A 21,984-nucleotide genomic window follows, 5' to 3' on the forward strand; every position below is an offset into this window, starting at 1 on the left:
CACCTTCAGTATGACCTTGAATTTTTGTTGTTGTTGTTTTTGTTTGTTTGTTTCTTGGTTGGGGGAAGTGGGCTGATGCTTTATGCTTTGGGCAGGGGGGTGGGGGAGGTACCCAGGAGCTCTTGGCCGGCGAGTCCTCCTCTTCAGCGACACGGGCTTCTGGCTGCGCAGAAAGGCTCTAGCTCTGGATGGCGGCCATGCGCAGGGCCGGAGCTCATTGTTCTCGCGGATCGTGTGCCCGGGCGTTGCTGCTGATGGTGGTCGCATGTAGGAGCTGGCGGCTTTTGCTGGCCGCACCTCCGCTCATGACGACCACCGCACCTTTACCAACGCCCGCCGGCTCTACGCCCGCCGGCTCGCGGGGAATCAGCCCGTTGTAGCGGAAGGAGTCGCGGGGCTTCACATCACTGGGCTCCTGCTGTACCTCTGCTTGTTCCTTTGGATCAGGAAGCTGGAGCACTTGTACGTGACCATTCATTGCAGATGCGGGGACGTGGCAACAGTTCCTCTCATGGCGGCAGCTGGAGACCGAAAGAGCTGTCCTTGGAGTGTTTGTTACATGTCCTTTGAGCTGTGGCTTGAGGGTCAGAGGAATTTGGTCCAGATCTCACACCTCCTTAGAGACAGAACAACAGGGAAGTGGGTTGATTCTCGTAAAAGCCTTCCATCCTCCTAAGCCAGCTAGTTCCGGGATGGGATCAGGGAATGAGTGGTTTAAAGGCAGCTCCGCCACTAGTAGTTGTTTACTAGGCACCCAGAGTGTACTAGCCACCATGTTCCTTGTAACACTTTTTTTCAGCTTCTGTTAAGTGCTTTGGAATCATTGAGTCACCCTAGAGTTAGTTAAATCTTTGGGGAAATTTCCAGAATAGGAACTACTCTGATCACAGAGAACTTTTCAGAATTGCTGCTGGGAGGAAACAACGTGGAATATGACTGAACCTCGGTTGGGTGCTCTGCAAGGGAACGTGCAACACAGGCTGTGCCCGGATGCATTTATAGCTGCACGGCAGAAGCCCTGTTTGGCTTAGATCAGAATGCGTTAAAAGAGGCCATGGCTGGTTTTCATGACCTGCCTTATTATCTCAGGGATTATTAGTAAATTATGTGTAAATTCTCCAAGTTGCATTTTATTTATCCTTTTATACCTTATTTTGGAGTATTCTGAGGATTAAGAAAGATCATGCGTTCAAAGTGCCTAGCATATAATACTCAGTAAATGGTAGATGGTTATTATGTCATTGGTTAGAAAGATAAAGCAGATAACCTATTTATTCTTCCAGAACCCGCTCCCATTCCTGATTGCTTCTACTAATGCATTATACATGGAATCATAAATTCACCTAAGTCCTTATTGAATTTCTTTTTTTTCTTTTCTTTATCAGTGTGTGGAAGTCAAAGAATTACATAAATGTATTACTCAGTGAAATTCTCATTCATTGTAGCTCTAATTCTTTTTGGGCTTTGTACCAGTGGGTGAACATTACATTTCGTACCTACAGGTGTTATGAAGTTTCCATATATTTTTTTAAGTTACTAGTTTTTAAAAATACATCACCGTTTCAGATATCAATCTTTCTGGAAGAAAAGAATGTCACTATTATAATGCCTTAATCTGGGTTTATCTTTTTTATTAGAAAAAAGCAAACTTTCCAGTAGATAAGAAAGGAAAATGCGTCCTTTTTTTCAAGCGCCTAAGGTAGAAATGTAGACGTCTCCCTTTTTATATGGAATAACAAAGTGTCCTCATGATCCTTTTCCATTGCTAAGTATTTAAACCTTATCAACTGGTAGCTTTGGTTTTAGTTTCATAAGTTAATTTAGAATTTATCTGGCGGCTTGATATATGTCACATACGCTTGAGTTACCCTTGCCACGTAAGAGAGAGAAAACTGTGTACTGGTTTCCCTGTGTTTCTAGTTTATACACAGGAAAACCAGTACAGAGCTATATGCTATTACCAATAAGAGCGCTATCCGGTTTAAATATAACTTTTTAGAATGTGATTAAGTGTTTTGTTTTAATAATCATTTGGTTTTGTTTGCATATTGCTAACTTTAATGTTTTTTATTTAACTCACTAAAAAACTTGTTAGATTTCTTTCAAATATAGAAAAATGCGAAGATAATTAAAATGGCACATTGCATAATCTCACTGCCCAGTTAACTCCTGTTAACATTAAAGAGGAAGCGGAAAATTACATCGCAATAAGCAAAAAAGTGTAAAACAAAAGTAAAATCTTCCCTTTTTCACCTCACTTTCCTTCCCACCCCTACTTCCAGTTCCCCTCCTCGTGCATAATGTTTAACAATTTTTTATTGGATTCTCCCTGGGGGGGGGGGGGGGGAATCATTCTTGTACCAGCATATTTGAGTATGTATGTAAATCCCTCAGTTCTGTTTCAAAAGCTCAGTAAAATTAACGGTGCTTAGAATTTTTCTTAGTATTAGAATTTTTCTTAGAATTTTTCGCCTGAGTTTGACTTACATAACAATATCTATGCGAGATTTTGCAAGTTCGTTTTATTGCCAGATTGTGATAAGATTATTTGCTTATGCCGGTTCTTCCCCACCCACCTGTCAGGGTATATAACAATGGTTTCCTGATTGATACATGAGTTCCTTCATTCATTTAATGTATCTCCAGGCTCTTAATGCAGCTGAGGCCACACTCATTCCCGAATGAGAAGGCAGCTTCTTAAAACACCCCTGAGAGTTGTGAAATAATGGGAACAAGGAAGAAATATATAAATATTAGTGGTTTACTGATTGACAGGAAGAAAATTGAAAGACAAGGCTTTGTGCTCCCTTTTCTTATGTATGTAATCACTGTCTTGCAGCTTTACAGGATTACCTGTATACTAATAGTTGAAGTTGTCTTTGTTCCAGAGTAACACTTTGCCCCATTAAAATCCTAAGTTTAGACCCCAAGAAGACCCTACCCGCCTAGTCCCCTCAAGACATACTACTCAGTAGGAATGTCTGTGGTGATGGTAGCGTCTGTCTGTTCGATCCGGTAGCCATAGCCACATGTGGCTTTTGAGGCCTAGAAATGTGTGTAGTGCAACTGAGGAACTGAACTTTTAGTTTTACTTAATTTTAATGACTTTAAAATAGCCCCATATGGCTAACAGCTATTGTATAGCACAATGCTGCTGTCGACTTCCTGGATTCCTTTAGGAGCAAGAAGCATTTGACCCAGAGTCTAAGATGGTGTTCTTAAACAAACAAGATTAGTCACTCAGTCCAGTGTGCTTGCATGTAAACTGTGGTTACATAACCACGGGTACTGCTTTCTGGGTTTGGAACCCCGGCTTGGGGGAGGTATATAGTAGTCCTTTTAACAGCCTCAGTGTTCTGAAGTAGGTGATTCAAAGAAAACGTTTAAGAGAAGAGCCTTACCTTTAATAACTGAGAGCTAAATAGGTCTCTATCAGAGAGAAATCTCTTTGTGGTACAGAATATATACTGAATATTATTTGTAGCTCTCAATAGTTTTCATTTGCAGCTCTGAGCATTTAATACAAGTTTAACTTGATAACTAGTGCCTGAGAAAATATCTTGTGATTATAATAATTTTTCATGGCCTGGGCATGGGGAAATAGTGAAAAGTGATACAAAACGCTCTTCTCCATTCTAAAAGAGAACAAACCAAATAGAAGCTCTCCTTTTTTAATGCACAACATTTAAATTCAATATTAGTGACTCAATGTGCTCGCTTCGGCAGCACATATAATATTAGTGACTCAAGTTCTGTCTGGAAAAAAGAATCTATTCCCTGAAAATGTGGCCTAAGCCACATTTGGAAAAATATCGTTCTAAGCACTCTGTGTACAAGATAGTTATTTCCCTAGTGTTGCTCCAGTGTGTTTAAAAGTAAGTTACATGCTCAAATAAATTTGAAAGATGGCAACATGTTGTATCCCCTTTCTTGGATATTCACAATATACATTAGCAATATTAAGGACTAGAAGAAGTCCTGTAGAGAAATCTGTTTAACGTTGTTGTTGTTTTTTTAACTTATTTTTTAAATTTCTTGGGGTGACAATTGTTAGTAAAATTACATATTAACGTTGTTTAACCCAGTGTTTCCCATAAGAGTTTAGCATGGAAATTTTTTTTTCATGTAATACCTGTAAATGTCTTGAACGATAAAATTTGGGGAAAACTGTACTAGATGATGCATTAATTGACTCCTAGAATCTAATGTTAGAAAGAATTTTATGGTAGCGGTCTAATCTCTCATGGAATTTCTGTACTGTCCCCATGAAGTGGTTATCCAGTATCTGCTTGAGCACACCTACTAAGGATTTTAATTCTTTTATGGTTTGGATTGTTTAAAAAGGTTTTTTATTATGTAGCACGTGGACCTTCTTTCCTATAGCTTCCAACCAGTAGTACTTCTCCGGGGAATGAAAATAAAACACCTGCAAGTAAAAATTTATTAACCAAACATAGTAATTAGTATGTCTTAATACTCTTGGTAATTAATTAATTAATACTCTTAATACTTATAGTAATTAGTATGTTTTAATGCTCTTGCTTATTTTATTTCACAGGCGCCTCTGTGGGCATATATTGCTTGTGCGTGTGGCCTTTTCATTTACCAGTCTTTGGACGCTATAGATGGGAAACAGGCAAGAAGAACGAATAGTAGTTCTCCTTTGGGAGAACTTTTTGATCATGGTTGTGATTCATTATCAACAGGTATTATTGATTTTTTTCATGTTAGTAATTAATAGTGATCAAAGAATGTGATAAACAATGTTAGAATAAATAAGAGCTTTATGGCGTTGTAATAGCCATCAGAATAAGTGATTTTGTATTAAGTTTTAGTATTTTCAAAAAACTATAAATCTGGTTAATGTTTGTTCATTATTGGCTGTATTGGGAAATTTAGAGTTTATGTTAATTTCTCCTTGTTACGTTTTTTTAACCCAAATATAATTGTTTTGGACACCTTTTATTTTTACAATCTTAGGGCATAATTGTCTTCATCAAAAGTCTCATAAATTATAGATGAGAGTACAATAGTGGGAGACTAGGAAATTCCTAGTCTTCAGTTGGTTTCTTGTCATTTGGCATAGCATTTAAAATATTTAAAAAACAAAAAACAAAACCTTTGATAGTTACAGCTCGTGAACTCAAATTTGCAGATGTAGGTACGTGTTAAAGTTATTGCTTCAGTGTATCCTGACATCTGCTTGCTTAGTGGGGGAGAAGGAACAGCTAAGCTGTTAGAAAAATTTTCAAGACTCAAGGAAAACTCAAAACTTCCACTGACTGAAGGCTAGTTGGGCATCTCAAAGGGCTATTTTAATTTAATTAGGCAACAGTGGGATGGTAGTTATCCTATTTTTTATTTTAAGTGATAGTCATTTTTCCACTGTAGTTTGAGTTCCAAACTTTTATAGGAAGTCTTTTTTCTATGTGTGTCACCCATAATGACATCTGCTAGATAAGAAAAGACAGCTATCGATCTGAAGCAAGTAGGTCCCTTTGAATTAGCTAGACCTTTAGTTTTTCTTCCTTTTTGACTCTCTCCCTTACAATTTTTTACTGCTTATTAGTACACTGTCATTAAATTGGGAGATTACTCAAAAAAAATGCTGAACTATTTTAGTTGCTTTCAAGAACTTTGGTTACATTAAGTGGTAAAGTGAAAAAAGAGATTGAAATTATGGGGTAAAATACAATGTAAAAGATTATATTCTGCTTTCCTGTTACCATAGAGAAGACTGTACATTTACCATAGAGAAAATTGTACCTTTACAGCATACCTTCTTTTTGTCTCATTTAAAATCACTTCCATCTCAATGCTTGTCACTCAGATTGTTCAGTTTTCACTGTGATCTGTCTTTTGCAGTTTTTGTGGTTCTTGGAACTTGTATTGCAGTGCAACTGGGGACAAATCCTGATTGGATGTTTTTTTGTTGTTTTGCTGGGACCTTCATGTTCTATTGTGCACACTGGCAAACATATGTCTCTGGAACATTGCGATTTGGAATGTAAGTAACACTTGGTCGTGATTTTGTTTTCTCTTTCAGATATGGAGAATGTTGCCTTTAGGTATTTGAGTATTAGGAATTGATCAAACCACAGAATTAGTTTGGTAAATAAAGGAAGTTGAAAACCCTCATTATAGCCATTCCCTAATGGTCTCTGTCACATGTTCTTCTATCACACTTTTTAAAAGGAAATATTAGAACCTCCCAACCAGTATTTTTAAAGTAATGTGAAAAGCAGTAGCCCCTCCTCACTCATGCACACTTGTCTTTCCATCAGACAAATTTTCTTTTTCTCATGGTTTTTCAATGCAACTCTGTGTTTTATTTTGACATAGTATAATTCATTTTCAGGAAAGAAAAGATAGTTTATGAGCACAAAGAGCAAGTCTCATCTAAATACCACAGCTTAATTAGATTGCATTCTTTTCACATTGTTTATTTATGAATCTATAAAAATCTAAGCTCTTGGTAATTCAGTGACATGAGCACATCACATAGATTATTACTGCCAACGAAATACATAAGAATTAAAGAATAAAATAAACCATCCTTTCAGACTTCAAAATGAATAGTTCCAATCTGGTGATCAGTACTTTTCCATAAATATTAATGAGTAAACCAGTCTTGGAATGAGGTTAAGGATGGAATTCACCAACTGGTGTTTAATTAAGGGTCACAGATCCTATTTGTACTGTTCAAGTTAGTCTTTTATTTTTTTCCATGGTGTAGGATTAAAAGAGAAAAAAACTTGAAAAAAAAGACTCTGAATACTTCATGAAATGTCAAAGTAAAAATCTCTGATGGCAAATGACAGAAAACACCTTAACCTAGTCTCTAATTCAGGTGAATTGTTAATGGACTTAAAATTTTTAGAGCCCTAATAAACTTAGTTTTCTTGGCCTTGAAAAAGCCAGAATGCATAGAAATTCAGCTGTTCCCTACAAGTTCAGTTCAGACGATTTTTCCTAAACCTATTTAAGTAGGATTTAAGATGTTCTTAACTTGTGACATTAACTGAATAATCATTAATACTTTGGATGTTAACTAAGGGACTTAGAGTAATTTGAAAATAAAGGGGCTTAGAGAACATATTTACGGTCCATCTTAAGGGGTTATGCTGATTATGAGATAATAAGGACAGGAGCATCCAATTGAAAACTACATACCTGTGCATTCATCAGCAGTTTATAAAATGAACGATGCTCAGAAAATATTGAAGATATCTAACATTTTTTAAAAAGCAGGAATTGAAAATCCTTTGTGCAGATGTTCTTTCTCAGTATTGTTTTTGTAGCCGTTACTTCATCTCAGTAATATTTTCATCGTCTTTCTCTGCATTAGGTAAAACCACAAACTATAATAAACTTCTAAGATCACTTGGTTTTCCCTAATCCGTTTTAATTTTCAGTAGTGTTACTGTTTTCAAAGATAGAAGAATTCATAATACCTGGATTTCACCTTGTTCTTGTTTCTTTGGTTATTATCTCAGAGATGGCTTTCAGGGTCTTATCTTGAAGGCTTATTAATCATCTAGCCCTAATCTATTCTTTTTTCCCTTTCAAGTAAATCAGCACCAGCCATATGGTGTGGGAACTGAAGGAAGGAAAGAGAAAAGCATGGAAGCAGGGGAGGAGTCCATAGATGGTGTTGGTAGGAGTGATTTGCTATCACAGCTTTCTATTTGCCAGGCTTAGAATTTCCCTGATGGTGTATTCCTTTGGGGAAATATGCTCTTGCAGAACTACAAGCAGTTCCATATTGTTAGATCCTAAGATGCCAGTGTGGGAGTGGCAGGAGATAGGCTGGAGAGGATCCAGAAAATCGAGGGCATCCTATGTCCTGCCGAAAAATGTGGGCTTTTATCCTGAATCTGTGGGGAACCTTTGCAGAACCTAAAAACAGGGAAATGACAGAAGCACCTTTTAGAAAGATTAGTCTGACAACATTGTGGAGAGTAAATTGGAGTGGGCTGTGACTGAAGTAAGGGGACCCCTTAGGAGGCGTCAGCATAGTTAATGTGAGGAATGATGAAGGCTGAACTCGCACAGTAACAGTGCTATTCAAGAGAAAGGGTTGGGGCTAGAGAGGGATTTAAGAGGTTGAAACTGATACGTGGTCTCTATTTAGATATGGAGAATGAATGAGCCAGCAGACACTGGAATGACTCCCAGGTCCCTTCCTTAGGTGGTTGGATGGAAGGTGAGAAAGGCCCTCCAGGAAGAGGAGGCTCTCTGAAGGGAGAATCCTATCTACAACATGGACGCGAATGTGAGGGATGGTAGACATTCAGGCAGAATGAGAAAAGCAGAAAACATAGAGAGCAAGCCTAGAAAGAAGCCCATGAAAATTATTGAGCTGCCAGCGTAGGAGGAGGCATAATGGATTGAAAAGCCAGACGAGGGATGAATTTGAAAAGATAGCAACACTAAATGCTGCCAAGACTCAAAATGAGGACAGAAAATTGTACATTGCACTTGGCAGTGTGAGGCCATCAGAGTGGTTTCTCTACAGTGGTGGGGTAGCAGCCAGATTATATGGGATAAGTGGATGGAATAAATAAGCACACAGTTAGCACGGGTTACTTATAAAATGTGTGGCTGTGATGGGAAGGAACGAGGCATCGGTTAGAGGAGAGAACATGGACTTGTGAGGATTTTGTATTTTGAGCATACAAAGGAAATTGACTAGAGAAGAGATTAGAGACATCTGAGGAGAAAAATAGTGGCAGAGAGAGGGGATGCTTTATGGAGCTAGGTTGCTAAAAATGCAAGAACAAAGGCGTTTTGGGTAATAGACAGGAGACACTTGCTAGGCTGACCCTCTCCCGCAGAGACCAGTGCTACCTTATAGTGGTGTGAAAAAATAGAGAAATATTGAGGCCAGTTTAAATTTAACATCTCAATTTAAATTATTAGTATTATAAGGGATTGGTTTTGATTTGGAAAATTGTATGCAATTGTCTGAAATCCTACATTTACATTAAAACAACACTGAATTTATTTTTTAAATTAAAAGCAAGCTATAACCGTCATAGAAATATACTGCAAGAGCTTTACATTCAAGGAGATATTTCTCAAAATACCATATTTAATGGAGGCATATGGAATAATAGCGATATTCCTAAAGAAGTGTTAAAAATGCCATTTTGGATTTTACGTATTTTTCAAGAGCAGATAGACTAGGCACATGTATAATAGATTAAATAGTGAAGTAAAGTTTGTATGCGTGGAGGGGAGGAGAAAAACCCCAATTTTATTTTGTTTAATTAGGAAAGAACAAGGTCAACTCTCAAATGTAATTCGAGTAACGAAATTTTTTAAAATCACTTTTTCTTACTGAGAAGAGAGTAAATGCAGCCTTAGGCACCTTAGGAATTTTATTTTAAAACATTTTATTTTAATTGTTTTATTTTGATGTTTTACACGAGTGAAAAAAATCATGAGGATTTCTTTTTTATATAAAATAAATTCAGGTTGTTATATGTTTCATGACCTTATAAAATAGTTTGCCAAATGAAAAATTTTAATTATTTTTTTAGTCTCCTAATCTCAGTATTTTTAATTGCTATTAAGTTTGCTCTTAGTATCTTGAACAAAAATAGGCGTAGTAATTTAATTAACCCATAACTGAATGATTTCCATTCTAAGGCGGGTATTAGGAGAAAGCCAGTGGGATTTGGACACATCCTCCCTATGATGAGCTGTCTTCCAGCACTTTGCTCTGATCACAGCTAAAAGCTGCCTTCCGCAGAGAATATTAGGACCTGTCACATCAGGACCTGTGTCCTGACAGTGCCGCTGTCCTGAGCAAGTAGAGAGCTGGCGGAAGTGAGTCCTGCTCCTTGGGACCCTTCCAGACCCAGCTTAGCCCTTTAGGATTTTTATTAGCCTGGATATGAAAGACTGGGGAGGGAAATGGGCTTTAGAGGCTAGAATGTCACAGAAGCATTGGGTCAGTGGAAGAAGATAAGAATTATGAGTTGAGAAGAAGAAAAAAAAAAAAAAGAATTATGAGTTGAAGCTCATCTGTAAGCACTTGTAAAATAATCTTTTAAATGTTTATGGATTATATTAAATGGAAATGGAAGCACTCACATTTCCTCTTTTAAGGCCTAAACCTTCCATATCTAGGTATCTTTAGGTATATAACTTCTAGATGTCTGTGTAGAAATTCATTTTAATACATGCTTAGAAACCCTAAACAACCTCTAATACATTATACAAAACATGGGCCTTAGAAAAATCTTGCACACTATGAAAAGTAGCGCTCTTACTTAAATTATCATTTCAGCAAAAGATACTCTGAAGTTATCTTTTCAGGAGGGAAAAAAAGAAAGAAATCAGCATAGTAAATTGAACTCAGGCTGGCATATTTGCCACAAGTGTTATCTCCAGACTTTTTGTGTATCAGCTTGGTCAAGCACCATAACTTTCATGGCCTCATTTCCTAATGTGTAAAATTTTGGATTAGGGGATGTCTAAGGTTCCTTCTGTGAGCCGATTAATTTTGCAGATGTTACTTCTAGTGTACTTACTATTTTAATTACGGCAGGCAGAGTATTTATCTTCACTTTATTACATTTGTCAAATCATGCTTCTAAGGTTTCACATTTGCATTAGCTAAAAACCCTGCCACCAACCATTTAGTTTTATGTAAGTAACTAATTTCCTGACTTTTTTTTCTATAGTTGAATGAAAAAAGTTAGTAGGCTGTGTATTCTACTGGTTGGAGTCTGAGAAACCCAGTTCAGCTTGTTATCCAAGTAACCTCTAAAGAATAAGTATTCAGAGATCTCATAGTAATTAAAAACTGTTGCCTGTTAATGTATAATCCACTTTCTGTGGATTAAGAATTAGGAAACTTCCTGTTGAATGCCAATATCGGATCTGCATAACTGTAAATGTTTAAGACTTGCCACATGAATTATTCAACACCAGAGATTTTCCTTGTAGTTTCTATTTTCCTGTGTATTTTTTTCTCAGCAATGATCCATTCATGTGGACTCTGCCCATTTTAATTTTATCTAATTATTATAGATACTATCCTAAGAGAACTATTTGTATTAATGTAAAACCTAGAGCGCAGTTTGGACTCTGAGATCATCAGGTAAAATTGTGGACCTCTTTCTATCATGAGCATTCCTCAGTACTTAATTTTGAATCTGTCAGTTTTATTTGAAGCCTGTTCTAAACCTCTAATCTGTATTTTTGTCACCATCTGTGTTCCAAAACTTTTTTAATGATTGAATTGGATGTTTTACTTATTTTTACCACTAATAAACTAATCCAATATAGTAGAGAGTTATAATGCTGGTGTGGAATTAAGGGAAAAGAAAGAAGGGAAAAGGATAAGATTCGGGACTAGAGATTATCAGGAAACAGGACAACGAAATGGCCAATTAGATTTTTGCTCTAACCGTATCCAAAAAAGTCACTTTCCCGTTTGTGCTTTCCACATACATGTGCTAATTTTACTGAGATAGCAGAGGTGGGAGCAGGATGAGATGTGAGGCAGTGAATGAAGACGTTCAAGATTTTAATTATAATGTACGTAGATAACTGTACATTGGGGCTTCGGGAGGCATTCCTCTCTGCAGGGAAGTCAGTAGATTCTGGCCCTGAAGGGACCCATATTATATACACAGTGTGATTATTTGGCAAGTACTATTTACCATTCCTGGGTAATTGAGAATTGACTGTATTTTTAGTTCTAGTGTTTCCACTGCCGGTTTACAAGTCATTTAGTGTGTCACAGTTTTAATTTTTAAGCTTTTGTACTACTTTGACTTGGGTGAGAAATATATATGTATGCATAAGATAGTGATCATATTGTGTAAATTGTATCGTTGAATCCTTAGCTGTCTCTATAAGAAGAATGCTACCTTTTAAATCTACCGGGGGTGCCAAAAAACTGTATACAAGTGGCCACTTTGGTCAGCTGTTGCTCAAGCAGTAGTTCGCTGTAATCAGAAGTGTCTGGATGCTGATGGTAACCACTTTGAGCACCTCTTGTAATTGCAGAAGTCACACGTGACTTGTATTCATCTTTTGTTATCGGTAGATATGGCATATTACAATTTTAATAGTTTTCCTTTTTTAAAATGTGTATACATTTTTTGGCATCCTCTGTATTTCTATTACCTGTTTTAGTAGTACTCTTTAGCAAAAGCTCTGAGTAAAGTTATTTTGAAATGTTTGTTTCCTTATGCATAGATTCGATGTTACAGAGTCCCAGATCATAATTATAATAAGCCAGCTTCTCACAGGAACCCTGGGACCTTGGTTCTGGAACTTCACGGTAACTGCTAGAATATTCATGCTGTCCAGTAAACAATGGTGTGAACTCAATAAAGACATACCTTTGTCATGCACAGAGTAATTAAAAATCAAAAAATCAAAAGTCTTTCTGGTGGCATTTCACAGACAAATAGGTTATTAGAAAAATAATTTTAATATACACTAGGGCAATAAAAATCCACCCTGTTAAATAAACAAAAATTTTTGGAAAATAATATTTCTGGTGATTTGATGCTAAAAACAGTTCTCATTTACCTATTGTACCTAATAATCATTTTTATTCTATGTAATATTTTTTAAACAAATACCTTTCCACCATTAAATAGAATTTTTTTTGGTATTTATATTTTGAAAACTAAAGCAAGCAGAGTTTTCCTCAGATAGGTCAGTTGAGAGGACTTTTTATAGCAATGTAGGAAAGATTCTGTTTATTCTCTTGACTTCTTATATCCTTTAACCAGTATAGTCCTAGTTCTTTTGCTTCTGTTTTCCATGATCTTTGTTTTTTAAAAATTTAATGCTAGAAGCTATTCTCACTTCTGTTTGTTATGTTTACTGTTTTCCTCTCTTAGCTGTACTTTTAAAACTAAGTCTCCTTTGCTTTCATGTTACTGTAGTCGTCCTTTGAATACCCTCCTTTTTCAGGTTTGTTTGTTTTTAGTAAATACATATTTCCTTAATAAATGCTGAGTAATATTTCCTTTCCTACTCATATTAGAAGTATAATTTTGACCTTATGACTTCAAAAATTTCAAGATTCGTTAGGGAATGTTTTCCCAATAGAATCCTTCGCACTTTTCTTGTATTAATAAATAAACCTTTTTAGTAGGAAAAGGTTTATTTACAAGAAAAATACAGCTTAAATTCTGTTTATTTTGCAGTTCCCGGAGTGTGGGGGAACTGTTTATGTGAACACCTGACAGATGATTCTAGCAATCTGAGGCTACGTCAGGTTTCCTACATTGAGTCCCCATGCCCCTAAATGCTACAATAACATGACAGAAATAGTCTTGCAGTATCGTAAATCCAGTTATCCAATGGCAGTGATGATGAGTTTGGGGACCACTTAATAGTGAGGGATATTCTACATCTTTTTTTCCAAATAAACTTGGAATGTGGAGAATACTGAAAATACTAGAGGCATGTTCTAGGAGCAAAACTAAAGCCATTTTCGATTGCATTTACAATGTATTCATATAATTATTTGTGGAATTCCTTCTTAGGGTAGAAAAATATGCATAGTTCAGGATGTGTCCTTTAGCACCCCTTTACTGTTAACCTTTTTTCTGGTACTTTCTCCAAAGTCCTGAAGCTTTATGCTCACTGCAGTTGTCTAGATTTATAATTTTTGATGGCTCATTTATTATTATGAATTATATTCACCAAAGGTCATTTCCACCAATATTCTTAATGAAAGTAATAGTCAGGAGATTGGCTGTATTATTTACTCGCACCTTGTTTGTCTATGATAACAAAGCACCCTATATTTATAGAGCCCTTCCTATTAAAATGTTTCTAAAAACTAATGTATTTTAATTTTAACCTAAAAAATGTTTTTTCTCCAGATACAGTGTCTTCACTTTTACCAGTTGCTGCTAACTTGCAGGATTTTTCTTTTGCTTTTAATATTTATCACTTTAACTGATTTGGTCATTGAAATGAAATTGCCAGATGTGCTTTTTTTTACAAAGTTCAGGGGAAAATAATACGCTTCAGAAAGAGTGGTTATTACTAATTTGCTTCCAGATTAATGTATTAGCATCTAAACTTCCTATGTCAGCTATTGCCTATTGGATTCTAAAAATGTGTGACAAGTGTTTGTCCCTGTTGATTGATTGGCAGACTACAAATGAGGACTACTGTGTAGGAACAACCCTCCCAGTTTCTTTCAAGGCTCTGCCGCTTATTATCTCCGTAATGGGCCCTTGGAAAAGTTACTTAACCTACCTGACTAAATTTCCTCATTTATAAAATAGTGGTAAAAGTCCTACCTCCTGAGATGGTTGTGAAGATTAAGAGTCAAAAATGTAATATGCTAACTACAGTACCTGGCCCATAACACGTACTCATTGTCATCATAATTATATTAATGTTTAAGACCTATGTTAGAAACTCCCAATCGTTTCCAGATTTCTTCCGGAATTGCTTGTGCTAGTTCGAGAGGAAGAATATGTCCGTGATCCCTTTATTAACTCCAGCATTATTACTAAATAAAGTGAGAGGACTCGCTCCTAATTCTTCTGTTTCCAAAGATGGTAAGGATAGGCTGCCCCTTAAATTTGAGACCTAAACTTTAGTTCCTCTTAGGGACTTGTTCTATTGTGGCCTTAGGCTCTTTTTTTTCTTAAGTCACTAGATGGGTTGGGTTTTTTGTTTGTTTAAGTCTTCTCCGACAATCTAAAGATCCATATGGTCTTGCAATACTGTTTGAAATAATTCAGCTTATCTCAAAAATACGCTTTCTCTGTATATAACACTTGAATTTAAAGTACTCATAATTATCATTAAGCTCTACGGGTAATGTTATTTAACATTAAACTCGCATGCCCTGTTTGCCCCTTACCCCGATAGGGTAGAAAGTAAAATATTGAAAGGCAGTATGTTAAATTTCTAGGCTAATATTTATTCCAGCCTACCAGTCTTCACCCCCCTCATGGTGTTTCTGGCAAAGCATGTAATGAATTCCGTGTTCTGATTATGCATAAGTTCCCTAGGACTTCAGAGCCATTTACAAATAATTGCAAATCTGTAGTTAATTGCAATCTAATCCTTGAATAGGATTCCAGACACCTTCAATGACTTTTTAAACAAACTGCTTCTTTTTAAACAATAACTCACAAGACAACTTGTACAAATCAGGGTTTCTCTGACATTTTTAATTCAGCCCTAGTGTATATTCTGCGTTAACCAAGTGAGAAGCCAACCCATATTACAGCACAATCATACTCACTGTGTATAGTTTAACAAAACATTTATGTTTACAAATTAACTGCAAAGTATATCTTTGAAATGCATGTATCACATCTAGAAAAATAGATTAAATTGTCTTATTTCTGTTATTAGAGGGGAAAGACATAAAAAAAATTCTGGGAAAAGATGAGTAACATGCTTATCAACTCTACAGAATGTCGGTTAAATCCCATGACATCCCTCAGTTAAATACTGAGTCTTGTTGGAATTCAAACCCAATGCATTTGTTAGGTGTTCCAACTTGGGGCTTTGAAAAGATCTTTCATGTTTCCTGTTCTCTTTTACATTTAGCCAAGGTACAAAGATGAATTGCATGAGGTTCCCTCCATTTTTATTTTGTAATTCTATACTTCTGGCCCTTCCCCTCCCAAAAGGCTACTTCATATATCCAGCAAAATGTTGTAAGATGTCTGCCCTCCACCCAAGACAGTCGATCATCTCTGACACCTGCTTAGTCTCCTGAGTCTGCTACTGAGTGTAATTTCCCTTATTGGCAACACCACTCACCAGGTCAGCTCTACAGATTATTTATAGCCTAATTCAGTCCATTTTTTTCCCAATAAATGTATATATCAAGATAACTACATCACTCTACGTTTGCAGCTTAATAAGCTTCTATTTAAAAAAACAGTTTTGAGCAAACAGATCAGTTTTTTTAGTTGTGAGAGACTGGTTACAACCTACTTATTATGGGCGTGAGAGCTTACATAGCTACTTAAGCTCACATAGATTGTCTGTTTTCAGCATCAATTTTAGACATGGGGGCTCTATTCTACTCAGAATTGAACCCCCTTGCTAGTGGCGATATCAACTTTTTTGGACTGATTTTTTTTAAAGTACTTTCTTACTAGATAAATTATTCACTTTGTTTAAAAACTAACGTTATAAAAAAGGTATGCAGTTAACAGTCTCCTCCCCATCCTCCTCTCCCAGCTGTCCATTCCCCACACAGTCCTCTCCCATAGGTAACCACTGTTCTTAGTTTGTAATGGAGTCGTCTAGAAATTTGTTACGTAATTAACGGCAACAATAAAAATAGAATATTATTTTTCGTTTTTATACAAAAGTAGCATATACACATTCTGGAATTTTTTTTTTAACCTAATGTACCTTTGATATTTTTCCATATCACTATGTAGGGAGCCACCCCACTCTTTTTTTAAAAGCTACCAAATATTCCATTGTGTGGAACTACCATAATTTCTATAACCACTCCCTCATTGAGGGATAATTTAAAATTTTGGTCTTATAAATAATGCTGTAATGAATAAACATTTTGTGCAAGCATATCTGTAGGATAAATTCTTAAAATTAGAAGGCATTTGGATCCAGTAATCTGAGAAGAAGAATCTCAAGATTTTATAAAGTGCTAGTCTACAGAAGGAAACAAACACCGGTTTATGCTTTGCTCCTCAATCGTTTTGCCCACATTCTTTTTTCCAGACTTTCAGACTTCTAATTTCTACTACCCTGTTTTGGGGCCAGGTTTGTCTCTTCTTGACTGTAAGATCATTTTCACCAACTTCAAAGCTAATTCTTGACTGCTTTCAGTATCTTCCCAAAAATCTTAGGGTAGTTGACCTAATAAGCACAAGAATTTGATTGAGAATTGGGTGAAACTTTTTTCACACCCACAGCACAGAAGGCATTAAATGAATATATCTAAAGGACAGTTACGTGTTGCAGGGTCTCAGTGACTTGTGTTACTTTAGTGAAAGCTCACTGTTTCTTCCATTTGATACTACAGAGCACTTATTTCAAGATCTCCTATTATATAGCAGTGCAATGAAATCCTCTGCTTGACACTCTGAATTCACACACACCTTTTTGTTTTTTCTTTTTTGTTTTTTGGTGGGAAAGGTTAAACAATAGTTTCAGCCCAACTTCAATATGTCAGAAATTTCCTTTGGAAAGGAGGGGTTTTTATTGCTCTGTGAAATTCATCAAATCAAATTAAAAGGCTCTGGATGTGATTTGGTTTTGCTCGTAACAAATTTTTGACACCTCCTTTTCCCCTTTTCCTCAGTATTTGAGATTTTTTTTTCTATTGTGCATGATAGAGGAATGCTGCTAAGCTTGCAAGTAATTAACTTGAAATTGTTTTGAGTAATTCTGCTTTTCTGGCTTTTTGTACCTAATCAGAATTGATGTGACTGAAGTGCAAATCTTCATAATAATCATGCATTTGCTGGCAGTGATTGGAGGACCACCTTTTTGGCAATCTATGGTAACTGTTATTTGTGTATCCCATGTAATGCATGTTGTCTCGTGCTTGTTTCTAATATAGGATAATCCAGTTAAAGAGTGATGTGTAACATTGTTTTATTCTTTTTGAAAATAAAAAGTCACAGCCACGGTAGGCCACAAACTTCTCTTCAGGGCATGGTGAATTTTACTACCGGAATTATGTGGTATGGTAGGTGCATTCCCGGGCGATGTTTGAAGGCTGACTGCATTATTATTTGTCATCTCATTTTACAGCCGAGGAAACAGGAGGTGGTGTATCACGTTAACCAATGACAAGATTAAATCAAACCTTTATTCTCTTTCTGAACTCTGTGAGTCTCCTAGTTTTTGTCATATGCTTAAAGCTGAAGAACACATTTGAGGTAGTAAATGAACTCTGGCCTCAAAACAGAACAAATGCTTACTGAAACCAGTTCCATAAAGTTGTTTCAACAAGCCAAGACCCTGTTTTCAACTTTACCTGAAAAATAGTCACTCCTGCAATCACAGATTGTTTCCCACAAACTTCTGAAAGAGGTAATATAATAAAATAACTTGGAGACCACGCACACAGGCGCACAAGCCAGGCTGCCCGAGTTTGCTCCAGCCTCTACTGCCTGCGAACTTCATCTGTTTATTCAATTCTGTGGCTTAGTTTCCTCTTCTGTAAAATGAGGACAATAATAGTACCTGTCTCATCAGGTTATTGTGTGGATTAAATGAGTAAAAACGTGTAAAGCACTTAGAACAGTGCCTATCAAATAATGAGCCCTCACTAAAAGTTGCTCTTCTTACAGTTGGAATGTGTCCTTCCAGATCCGAGTCAAAATAGTTTGCAGTCTCTGGTCCCTTTAATTCCTGACAGTTACTACCACCCATTCAGAATATAGTATTTGTAATCTGTTTGGTGTGATCTTACCAAAAAGACTTACTACTCCTAACCAAACATAACTCTTAAAAATCAAATTAATTTTAAGGTATAAGGGAAATTTACTGAGCAAGAATGTTCCTTAAGTCACTTTGGGATGGTAAATTGGTGGCCCAAGGAAGAATAATTAACACACTTCCCCAAGTATTTCTTACCAGAAATTGTTTAATGCCTTTTGTTGGAAGAATAGGGTTGTGAGGAGGGAGAGGAAGGAATAGAAATAATTCAGAGTCAACCAGGCAAATTTTGAAACGATTCAGTCATGTATATAATTTTCAGAGCCACATCTTTCCTGCAGATTAGTGTCAAAAGCCAACGGGGTCTCTAAGGAAATCTGAGATATATTCTAGTGAAATCTGAGACCTATAGCGTTCACTAGAGAATTCTATGACTTTTGCTCTCCACGAGGTTAAATAGTTATATAACTACATTTTTAAAACAGTTTAGCTGTAGAGGAAGTTTTTCTTTTCCTGAAACTAGATCATAAAGCTTAAAGCTTACCCGCACTTAAATTTTTATATCTCTTGACTATATTGATTATTATAATAGGCTTTGGGTTTTATACCAAAATCTACCCCCTTCCAAGATTATTTTGACTATCTTAAACATATATAAGTTACCATAGTTTTACCATACCGGTAACAAAAAGAAAATGGGACTTCTGCCTTGATCATCCAAAAACAAGTCCACACCAGGTTCCTAATTATCCTTATCAGTATGGAAATACATACGGATAAAAGCATTGCTATAAATGAAGTTATGTACACGCATTACATACATATCCTTACTTTTTAGGTGTTGCCTGGTAGTAAATTTGCTTCAGGTATACTTGTTGCCTTTTCTTTATTAGGATTTATACACACAATCTGTATATGTACATAACAGGGGAAACTTATTTTTTTCCTTTTAAAAGGATCAAATGTTTTGTCCTGTCTTTATTGATAATTAAGATAATATAATTATCCTTTTTAATTGCATGTTTTAAAAAGTAATCTGAGGAATTCTCAGGTCCGGTTCCCAGACCCAGCAGTGCAAATCCGGGTTTAGTGAGGTGAGGCTGCAGCAGGGAAACAGATTCCTGGGCCCCTGTCTTCTTCTTAGCATCACTGGTCCTACTGTTATCCTTAAAAGGGAAGGACTTGTCATCCCTGGTGCTATTTGGAGGCTTAGAGAAATATTCTGTGTTCTTTGAGCAATCCCTCATAGATTCCCAAAACTGACCTTGACCTCAAAACACTATTTCTTTTCTTTTTTTTATCTTTTGGACCTGTGGGTTTATTGCTGAATATGCTGTTTTGAATTGTAATATGTTAATTCAGGAGAGATTACTACATGTAGTGCTGCCACTTATTTGTGTGCCAAAATGGACAGAATATATTTATTTAGGGCCCAGAAATTTTCATCTCTTTTGAAGTTGAAGGCACAAAGTGGAAATTGCTTTCCAAATTCTCATTAAAAAAGCTTTTACCGATATTTAGAAAGCAAATTTATGATAAAAACAAACAAAAACATTCCAAATGTCTTCATAAAGCTGATTCCAGAAGATCAGCTATCTTGCAAAGGTAAGTGATTTATCTACTGCATATGGATTACCTATTTCCTGCTGACCCCCCTCCCCAAAGAAATGGGTTTTTACCAAAGGTTATAGTTAGTGTTTGTTGGTTTGGCTGGGTATTTTTTGTTTTGTTTTTTTGTTTACATTTTTTTAACAAGAAATGATTTTCATGCACAAAAGTCAGTGGCATGGTTTACATATTGCAGGAAACAAAATAATACATTTTTGTGTATGCTTCTCCAAAAGAATGTATCCTTTGGAATGTCTTGGAACTATCTTCTATCATATCGATAAATGTGTATTAAACCATGAGACACCTTATTCGTTAGATAGAACAGGCTTACTAGGTAATGTAATTTGTTTGTATTTCATTCTTAAACTAAGACTTAAGAAGTACTCTTACTTAAATAATTCAGATATGGTGATTTTTCTTAAACGTTTGGTAAACAGTGTGATTATTGTTACGTTGTATTTTAATAGAATTCACTTACGTCAAAAACAAATAGGCATATTCCTACTTTCTTTGGAATGAAGTGTCCGACCTCAAAATGATGCTTTCTGTTTCTGTTGGAAAGTCTATGAAAACAGTTTACTATGCCCAGAAGAAAACTAGTCTTAACAGTTTAGTAACTGATATTCTGCATTAACTCAAACTATTAAACCAAAACATGCATCATTTAAAATCTGGTAAATGGGAGGAGTAAGAGTCTTTTTTCCATTTCTAACCTTTTAAAAAATGAGTTACATTATCTCGATATTATTAGGATGCATAATTTCCTGGCATGAATCCAGAGGGTTTTCCGCTGTCTGTAGGGCAGGAACCGTAACCCAAGGGAACTCTTAGTCCTCCCAAAGGCTTCTGCGTAGGCCTGAGATGAAGGTGTTTTCATACAGCTTTCTGGCTGTGTCTACAGAGGGGATGGATGTACTCAGGCCACCTGGGACGAGTTCCAGGAGGACAGAAAGAGAAAGATTGAGAAAGACACATGTGCCGGTCCTCCTTGTCTTGGGGGTGAGGTGAACATGGCGGCACTTTTAAGTGCTTTTAATAAGTGGGCAGTTGGTGCCGATTTTTAAAGGATCACCTAGTGAGGCTTGGGATTCCTCTGACCCCAGATTTCCCTTCACCTCAGGTCTTCTAGTAGCTAACTACCTTTTTCCTTCTTAATGCGGGGGGGCAAGATGTGTCTTTACACTCTCTCAAAACAATAATTCTACAGAGAGTAAGAGAAAGGGAGATCTTTATTCAATAAGTATATATCGAGCACCTACAATCTGTAGAGCACTAGAGAAATACAAAAACCAAACGAAATTCTACACTCAGGAGCTTATGTTTTGGTATATGTAGCTATCATACGACAAATTAAGAGGGTCCTAAGAATATGATGCGTTGCTTCTGAGTCTGTACTTGCTTGCTTACTTTGTGGTCCAAGCCGTTTACTGATTTGCCTGGCTTTTTTCTGTTTCTATTTATTCTCTCCTTTCAAAGGCACAATTTCCATGATCCTAAAGCATTTTCCAGATTTTAAATACACTTGTGATGCTGTTCAGTTTAGTTATGACACAGATTACTGCACCAGAGTTGGCACTCCCTCCGGCCGTACCCTGGCCTGAATACAGGCATGCCCCTGTAATGGATTAATGCTTTGCTTCTTTTGTAATCTAAGGGAGTGTAGTATTTCCCTCTTTGTCAGACAGGTCTTTGTCTCTGGAAGGAAAAGGAAACCAACCAGCATATTGAATTTCAGCCAGGTGCATCAGATTTAGATTGTAATATTTCTAGTTTTCTGAGCTACAGCAGAAAAATCTCTTGGAGTTCAAAGCAACCATGGTATTGATTTTCTCTTTTATTGAAAAGTTTTGATTGGGGCTGTAGGGCTTGAAGATCAATTAGGGAAGGAAGACAGCAATTTAGGATGCTCCATAACGTTCTGAGCTTGATTTTTAAGTTGACCTATTTCATTTTAGAAAATTAAATACTGCCACAGTACAACTTGAAGTT

At 36.4% G+C, this 21,984-nt stretch overlaps 1 protein-coding gene across 6 annotated transcripts in view; it reads left to right on the plus strand.

The window, feature by feature from the left end:
- CEPT1 (choline/ethanolamine phosphotransferase 1) overlaps positions 1-21,984 on the plus strand; it is a 33,806-nt gene that overhangs the window by 7,829 nt on the left and 3,993 nt on the right. For 5 of the 6 annotated variants that reach the window (XM_019730448.2, XM_074319311.1, XM_019730445.2 and 2 more), the window contains 3 exons: positions 4,559-4,706; positions 5,866-6,007; positions 17,416-17,500. In XM_019730448.2, the coding sequence (XP_019586007.2) occupies positions 4,559-4,706; positions 5,866-6,007; positions 17,416-17,500 (375 nt within the window). Of the gene's footprint in view, positions 1-4,558; positions 4,707-5,865; positions 6,008-12,219; positions 12,305-17,415; positions 17,501-21,984 lie in introns of all 6 variants that reach the window. The other variant, XM_019730444.2, reaches the window with a different exon arrangement.

The sequence above is a fragment of the Rhinolophus sinicus genome, linkage group LG14 (assembly GCF_036562045.2).
Source record: "Rhinolophus sinicus isolate RSC01 linkage group LG14, ASM3656204v1, whole genome shotgun sequence".
Taxonomy (NCBI): Eukaryota; Metazoa; Chordata; class Mammalia; order Chiroptera; family Rhinolophidae; genus Rhinolophus; species Rhinolophus sinicus.